We start from the raw sequence: 8,621 nt of genomic DNA, 5'->3' as shown, positions 1-8,621 counted from the left end.
CGTAAAGGAGACCTTTGCCCACCCGCCCCGGGTGGTGCGGCAGCAGAGCGAGTCCTTCCCTCAGTCAGGACCCATTTCGAGGCCAGCTTCTCAGGACCCTTACTCCCAGCCCCCAGGTACTCCTCGGCCGGTCGCTGATCCTTATGCCCAGCCTCCAGGAACTCCTCGGCCCACCACAGTCGATCCCTACATGCAGCAGCCGCCGACACCAAGACCTGCTCAGCCAGCAGATTTATTTGCTCAGTCCTCGGCTAGTCAGAGACATTCTGATCCATATGCCCAACCTCCTGGAACACCGAGGCCGGTTCTCAATGATCCTTATTCTCAGCAACCAGCAACTCCGAGGCCAGGGATTCCAGAGGGGTTTAACAGACCTGCAATGACAAGACCAGGTCTAATACCAAATAGAGATCCCTTCCTGCAGACGCCACAGAACAGGTTGCAGGGCACTTTTGTCAGGCCATCAGATCCCTGTTCTCAAACACCCAGACCTGCAGGACCTGCAATAACAGATTCATTTAGCCACGGTCCAGCTGCTGCAGCACATGACCCATATGATCAACCACCAATGACTCCAAGACCTCAGCCAGAATCTTTTGGAACTGGTCAGCTGGCCCATGATGCTGCTGAACAACCACGGCCTGGATCTGAGGGCAACTTCAGTGCTTCTGGAAATTCTCCAATGAGTTCTCAAGGACAGCAGTTTCCCAAAGTTTCACAGGTTCCTGGCCCAGCACCCACTACAGGAGTAACAGATACACAGAATACCATGAATATATCCCAAGCAGATACTGAGAAGTTAAGACAGGTGAGAATAATGTTAAATACTGATGTTATTACAGTTTTGTAAGTCTGAGAATCACGACCATTGTTGTTGATATTTGAAGTTTCTTGCTGTTAAGCATAGCTATATAACAGAATCATCGTCACTCACTTAGTATGTTAATTTGGTCCTCCTGGATAGAACCACAACATACTGAATATAGAAACATTAGTAGTTTCTAAGGAGCAAACACCATCTTTGAAGCCAATGAAGGTGTAGATGATTGGTCTTTAATAGGTCTTTACAGGTAACAGAGCAGTGTGAGGGGAAAACACCTTGAAAGGACAATTGATTCTGCTGTATAACAGATGAGATCTAGAACTGTTTGTCGGTGGCTTGTTTGCTGTCTGAAAAAAGGATATCTAGCTTTTCAGTTGGCTGATGTCTTGAGGTGAATGCTACCATTGGTCACTGCTCTTCTTGAGGCACATACACTCCAGGTTTTTGTCAATGAATGTTTGGCAAACAGCTCTTGCTGAGACATAGAATTACATTGAGCTTGGGGCAAGTTACTCAGTCTTCTGTTTGGAAGGAGCAATGCAAAGTGGATTTAGCAGAAAAAAATGGTAGCGTTTATCACAGACAGTCAGTAAATTCTGAAGCTTTGGTGTCAACGTCTTGCTGAATTTTCTTCAGTGGACCTCAGCTCATCTTTCTGCCTCAAAATGAGATTTTAGGTGATGAAAGGGTCTGCATTATGGTGATAGATCAAGGAAAAGAGAGTTGCTTACATGTGAATTGGTAAATTGGGTTCACACTATACACTTTAACAGGAGGTCAGGAGATTAAGTTGTGTAAACAGCATCCAGCAACATTTGATCCCTCTTTTAATTTCTGAGGTGATGATGGTAGTGTATAATATTTTATCATAGCAACTGAATTTCTTTCCTCCAAAAGGCTTAACCTAGCAGAGTGTGACACTTCAAACAGGTCAGATGCAGTGTCAAAACCAATGGTTTTTTTTTTTAAACAGCGCCAGAAATTACGTGAAATTATTCTACAGCAGCAGCAGCAGAAGAAGAATGCAGTTCGTCAGGAAAAAGCCTTGCAGGATGCAGCAGCTCCTACCCACGCAGCTCCTCTTCAGCACTGGCAGCAAGACAACTTAAATCAAATTTTTAACCGCCCTCCTCCTCCATATCCTGGGAATATTAGGGCCTCTGTTGTCCCTCCAGGTGGGCCAAGGTTCACTGTATACCCAAAAGACCAACGTGGACCATTTCCTTTTTTTTTTCCTGCTGACGGGCAGTTCAATAGGCCCCAGTTCCCAGGTGACATGAGTGCCATGGGGATGAGACCTCATGGTCTTAGGTAAGCTCTTAGATCTCTTAAAGCAGGGTATAAAAGGGTTATTTCTAAATTTATAGAAATTATTAGATAAAAGTGGGGATTTTTTGAATTAAAATCTTCCTAAAATCAGTATATTGTATATAGAATATTTGTTATTGGGAGTCAGAAATATAAATGGAGAAACTGCTAGTGAAAGTTTGTGACGTGAAAGATCTTGTTGCCCATGGTTTTGGGGCAATTATGTTGTGTACTTTTTTTTTTTCCTTTGTTTTGTTTTTTTTTAAGTGAAAGGTCTGACTTTAGCTTTCTTGTCTTAATAATGAATAGTTGTAATATTCTTGTTTTCATTTATAATGAATACATAATCCAACATCAACTTCTGTCTGTGCCTTTTTTACAGTGAGTGCTGTGATATAAAATGAATACCAGTATTGACATAAATTGTCATCTCAGGAGTTATTATTTCCAATATTTTGGATTTATTTCAGTAATTTCTGAATCCGCACATTTTTTATATGCTGGGCTGTATTAACATAGTTTATTTACTAAGATATTTCTAATTGCTAGAGTTTTACATCTATTATTATTATTGGAGTTGAAAACAAGTTGTTTATGAAACATAATTAAAGCAATTACTGTATTGTCATAAAGCTCATTTAAATGTAAGCATGATTAATCAAAATATTTATTTAAACATCTTAATTAATGCATCAGGTAAAGCATTTTGGTGAATAGTTATTTAGTCAAGTACACCAGAGGAGGCAGTCCTGAGAAAAAAGATTATTTAGTCTTTCATACTTTATTTTAGATATGGGTTTCCAGGAGGTGGCCATGGCCCACCCTCAGGTCAAGAACGTTTCCTTGGTCCCCAGCAGCCAATGCAGCGCCCCGGAGTTCCACCACAGCTGAGAAGATCTCTGTCCATTGATATGCCTCGGCCAGTGAACAATCCACAACTAAACAATCCAGCTGCCATCTCTCAACATTTTCCTCCACAGGGAATTCCAGTTCAGCAGCACAATATATTGGGTCAGGCATTTATTGAGTTACGTCACAGGGCTCCTGATGGGAGGCCAAGGCTGCCTTTCAATCCTGCTGCTGCAAATGTCATGGATGCAGCAGCACAACATCGACACGCAGGGTTTATACCCAGGCAAGAGTTTCCAGCCCCAAGACAGGCAGAACCCCTGAGACATAATTCTCAAGGTATACCTAACCAGTTGCAGATGTCTACAAATTTGGACCATATGTCACAATCTCAGCAGGATCAAATCAATCCTGACAACCCACCTGCACTTGTAATACGTTCTCTAAGTCATCCACCAGTTGCTGATGCATTCCCAGGACCATCTTTGTCTACATCTGCACCAACTGATGAATCTGCAAATTTACAGATTTCCAACCAGTCAAGTGATGGTCTAGAAGAAAAGCTTGATCCTGATGATCCTGCTGTAAAAGATTTGGATGTGAAAGACCTTGAAGTCAAGGATTTAGATGATGAAGATCTGGAAAATTTGAATCTAGACACAGAGGATGGGAAAGGAGATGAACTGGACACTTTAGATAATTTGGAAACCAACGATCCTCACCTTGATGATCTTCTAAGATCTGGGGAGTTTGATATAATTGCATATACAGACCCAGACCTTGATGTAGGGGATAAGAAAGGAATGTTTAATGAAGAACTAGATCTCAGTGTTCCCATTGATGACAAACTAGATATCCAGGGCAAGACAGAAGAACCAAAACAGAAAGAACAAGGTGATAGAACTGTTTCCCCTCCTGAGACCCAGTCTCCACAGAAGAAATCTGCTACAGAAAATGAAATTAAAACAGAAGTACTTTCCCCAAACATTCAGGAGGAAAAGAAGAACGAAAATGAAAAAAGTGATGGAAGTACTGAATCCACAAGTACTCAACAGGTTGCTGAAGTGGAGTTGAAGGATGGAGAAAAGGCTCCTGCCCAACCTGCCAACCCAGAATTCCCTGATAAAAGTACTGCTGTTCCCAGTCAAGAGACAACTGTGCCTAGTCCAGATGCTCAGGGATCTGCTTCAATGCCTGTTCAAGGAGCAGTAAGTTCCTGCAGTATTTCTGGGTCCACACCAGTCCTCTCAAGTTTGCTAGCTAATGAAAGCTCAGATAATGCTGAAACAAGGACTCTAGGATCTCCATCTCAGTCTTTGCCAACCACACAAATGAACCACGCGTCAGGTATTTCACAAACACTAATGACACCTGGTGGACAGATCTTGGAAAACACTTTAAGTTCAAATTTGGCCATGGTTCCACGAATGAACCATAACTTTTCTCAAGGGTCGCCCAATCCAGGATTTATTCAGGGTCAATCATCTAATCATAACTTTGGGACAGGACAGACATCTAGTCAAACTGTGGCTGTCACAAACCGCCCTGGTCCTAGTGGCATATCCGGTCCCCAACAGATAATGCTCCCTCAACCATTAGCTCAGCAACAGAATCGAGAGAGGCCACTTCTGCTAGAGGAACAGCCACTTCTTCTGCAGGACCTTTTGGATCAGGAGAGACAGGAGCAGCAGCAGCAGCGACAGATGCAAGCCATGATTCGCCAGCGTTCGGAGCCATTCTTCCCCAATATTGGTATGTGGGTGATCTGTTTGTCTGTGCTCTGGTTAGTTTTTTAAAAAAATACAACAATAAATAGTTAAGTAATCCATAGCCCTGAAGGAAGCAGGTAGATATGTGGAGCTGGAAGGTGTCATGAGAAAAATCAACCTGCCTACTGGTACAGTGGGAGTAGGGAAAAAGAGCATGTAGGTGGAATTCTGAACTTGGTGTCGAGGTTCTTGTTGACATTATCAGGATCGGGGTAACAGCATTGCTGCTCATTTCTCTGACATAAGTTCTATCACATAGTCTCTTTATTCTTTAGGTTCTCGTACACCATCTGGAGTAAATGCACCCTTTGTAAACAAAATTAAATTATCAAGTACAATAAGCTGTCCTTTTGATATATGATTACCCATTTCCTGGTTATGGTTGTTTTATAACATTTTTTTCCAGTGTTTAGTGTGTCTGAAAGAAAAGGCTCTTCAACAGCTTTATTACTAACCCACAGTATAGGCAAGGCCCAGAAACATCACAAACAGTTCTGCACATCCTAAAAGTGTTTAAAATTTCCTGTTTAATGTAACAGCAGCTTGAGCATTCAGATCAAGACCATCACTGTCACTTAATTGTTACTCATCAAAAATGACATTTTGAGAAATGCATTAGTTGTAAATACACTGACCATCAAGGCTGTTTGTTCCAAAAATGGATTTAACCTCCCCCATGAATCACACAGCTCCATGTTTGTAGTGTGGCTAGAATATGCTGTAGCCATCCCAGGTGGCTAAGCTGATCTCTGGAGGTCCCTTCCAACCTCACCCATTCCATACTCGAGTTTATCATGCTCTGTGCGAGGCACGTAGTGGGAGAGACAGCAAAAAGGCAGAGTTCACAGTGCTTATGGGCTTCCCAGAGCCTATATGTGCCTGTAGTGCTACTGGTAATTACAGAGACACCAAACTGTTTCCTTAGTACAGGAGTGGTGGTGTGTCGGTTTTGCCAGCTGAACTCACAGAAACCACTCTTCTTCCTGATCTTAACCCTGTCAATGGAATTTATTAATCTGCTGGGTCATGGGCCAGATTTGGTGTAGAGCCCTTCTCACACTGATCTGCTTTTCTTTGTATGTTGTGGCTGAAAACAAAGAATTGCTGCTGAAATAACTTTCCTTAGAAGATACATGGAACTACATATTAACTATGAATTTCAAAGTGGAGAGGGCAAGTAACATGAAGCAGTAATGCAATTACGTTGATTTATTGATAATTTGTGTGTGACCTAGATCGAAACAAGTCAGTTCCAGTTAATAACTTGTAATGCTCAGCTGTGTAATTCACTTCCACTGTTTTTCTTTTCTAGACTTTGATGCAATTACTGATCCCATAATGAAAGCAAAAATGGTAGCTCTTAAGGGGATCAATAAAGTCATGGCACAGAGTAACATGGGGATGCCACCAATGGTTATGAACAGGTAGGCAACACTTGATACCACTCTTAAGGGCTACAAAATGTGAAAGGAAATGGTAGAGCTAGGGGAAACTGCACAGGAAATGAAAAAAATTAAAAGTGGAAAAAGAACTTTTTGTCATGTAGTTCATAGTCCATGCTAATATAAGATTATCTCCTGCGAGTAGAAGCAGTGTGGCAATAGAAACTACTATAAAAAGTGTTAAAATGCATCAGACTTGTGTTCCAGTTGTAATGTTATTGGTCAGGATGGTCAAAGTGGCTTTGCTGTTGATGCTTTTCTTGTGTTCCCACTTACTAATGATGTAATGACAGATTTCCCACATGTTGTGGTTGAGGATTGTGTAATGGTTACACTTCATGTTATCATTTAATGCTAAGTGCAATTAATTTTTACACCAAATAATCAAATTTTCATCCCCTCTTTGAATCCATTCTGAGGACAAAAGGAGCTATGAACTGTTCAGACCTCACCATGACTGCCTAAAATACCCACCAGTTTTAAAAGTTTTTTCATTTTCTGCTTGTATCTCAATAGGTTTCCCTTTATGGGTCAGCCAGGGCCAGGGGCTCAGACCAGTGAAGGCCAAAATCATATGCAGCAGGCAATTACACAGGTAATAAACTTGATTTAGGGTCTGAACAAAAGTGTTTAATAATAACTCATCTGGGGGGTGGTAATTGAATCATGATGTAATATCTTTGTATGTTTTATTGAAATTTCTAGGATGGAAGTTTGACACAGATTTCTAGACCTAATCCTCCCAATTTTGGTCCTGGTTTTGTCAGTAAGTACAGATTTAATAATGTATTGCATGCTGATATTTCATTCTACATCTCTGGTTTTCTTTAAATAAATGGATCCTGTCTCTCAAAAATTCAGCCTTTTAAAATGGAGTCATTTCATCATTACTATACCAAGTAATAAAAGGGCACCAGTAAAATCCTATTAACAATTTTCCTAGAAGCCACCCTCAGAGAAACACCTTAAGGAAAGATAGAAACAGAACAAACAGAAAATTAGCATTATTTGGATTTTTGTGAGAACAGTGATCTATTAACTGGCAGACTGCAATGTCAAATGGTCCTTGCTTGTGTTGTAATATTCTGAGCTCAGTGAGAACAACAATCTATATTGGTTGTGGGGGTGTTATTTCAGAAGCAAAAAGTTTTGTGCAGCACCATTATCATTTTAACCAGTACCAATAGTATCTTCCCAGGCCCCAGTTAGGCAAGACTGACTTGGAACAACAGTTGTTGAAACCAGAAGTATATAGCACTTGTATTTTGCCTGCCTTCTTTCTGGTTGCCCTAGATCAATTGTAAATCCTAGTCTCTATGATGAGAAAGATTTATTAGCAGAAATAAAAGCTTGACGTGTTGAGAGAGGAAGACCACATGTAAAAAAGGTGGTTTTGTCACTGGAAAAATCCTTGCTTGACATTTATGAATAAGAAACAGAATTAAACACCTTCACCTTTTCCAGAAACTGGAGTAGCAGTGCTGAGTATGCAATAAGGAGCTTTTGCAATATTATCTGTATTAATTTCTGGTGAGATTTGACAAGGCACTCGGCAGTGGCCTTGCTCTGGTTGGGCTGGTAGTGGGTCTGAGCACTTGAGAAAATCTATTTCTCATTTCAGTGGTAGTTATTCTTACCTGGAAATTGTTAATATTTCAGTGCTTTCATTTGCACTTTCACGGAGCTCCCATCTGCAGTTGCTCTCCATCGTTTCCACTCGGTTGTCCCTTCAGGTTATGTGATTAGTTTCACAGAATTTATTGTTGAAAGAATGGGCACCCCTTGAGACTGTAGCTAGCTCTGTGAATTGATTTATTTGAGCCATTAGAGTTGATAGCTGTCACTACTGCAGTGACTATTAAAGCAGAAGGTGGTAGGGCCTGGGTCCCAAAGAGGACGTGGTTATATTAAAATCATACTGTTGTGTAGGTATCTTTATTAAACTTTCATTGCTAGGAAGGTCCGTGCTGTATTCCTGGTTACCCAGCTCATTGCCACAATGCCATCAGGAGGCAAATGATGCCATCACCAAACCCTTCCCTCTTGCCTCCTGGGCTTAGTGCAGATCAAACGCTACCAGACATGATTGTTGTGCCTTGAGAAAAACATCTGAGAGCAATGAACTGCTCACAGCAGATGAGCATCTCATTTGTAAAAAGAGTAATGTCTCAGTCACAGCCTACGCGAGAGTGCATTTGTTTGTGAGGAGGAGAAGGCACCAGTGCTGAAGGCCCTGTGCAGAGGACTGACAGAAAGTTATTTGTACAAAGACAATATCTTTCTTTCCTGTCTTGAATATTTGTTGTAGGTTTAGAATTTTAATTTGTTTCTTAGAAGTAGTAATAAAAATAGATTTTATATGTACAAAACTCTTCTGTAGACACCAGAATTAATGAGGCCATGTTTCCTGTAAATTTGTGTCCTTACTCC

The 8,621-nt window shown here is 41.0% G+C and overlaps 1 protein-coding gene across 1 annotated transcript in view; it reads left to right on the top strand.

Annotated features, from left to right (window-relative positions):
* Nucleotides 1-4: 4 nt before the first annotated feature.
* Nucleotides 5-8,621, top strand: part of KMT2C (lysine (K)-specific methyltransferase 2C) — a gene marked incomplete at its 5' end in the record, with an annotated part of 29,936 nt that continues 21,319 nt past the window's right edge. Inside the window, 6 exons of the mRNA XM_008945555.1 lie at nt 5-808; nt 1,797-2,134; nt 2,922-4,732; nt 6,062-6,173; nt 6,708-6,786; nt 6,897-6,957. Of these exons, the coding sequence (XP_008943803.1) occupies nt 5-808; nt 1,797-2,134; nt 2,922-4,732; nt 6,062-6,173; nt 6,708-6,786; nt 6,897-6,957 (3,205 nt within the window). The remainder of the gene's footprint in view (nt 809-1,796; nt 2,135-2,921; nt 4,733-6,061; nt 6,174-6,707; nt 6,787-6,896; nt 6,958-8,621) is intronic.

This window comes from Merops nubicus, unplaced genomic scaffold (genome assembly GCF_000691845.1).
Source record: "Merops nubicus isolate BGI_N331 unplaced genomic scaffold, ASM69184v1 scaffold9058, whole genome shotgun sequence".
NCBI classification, from domain to species: Eukaryota; Metazoa; Chordata; class Aves; order Coraciiformes; family Meropidae; genus Merops; species Merops nubicus.
The sequence above is the reverse complement of the archived record's forward strand: the minus strand, read 5'-3'. Positions and strand labels throughout refer to the sequence as shown.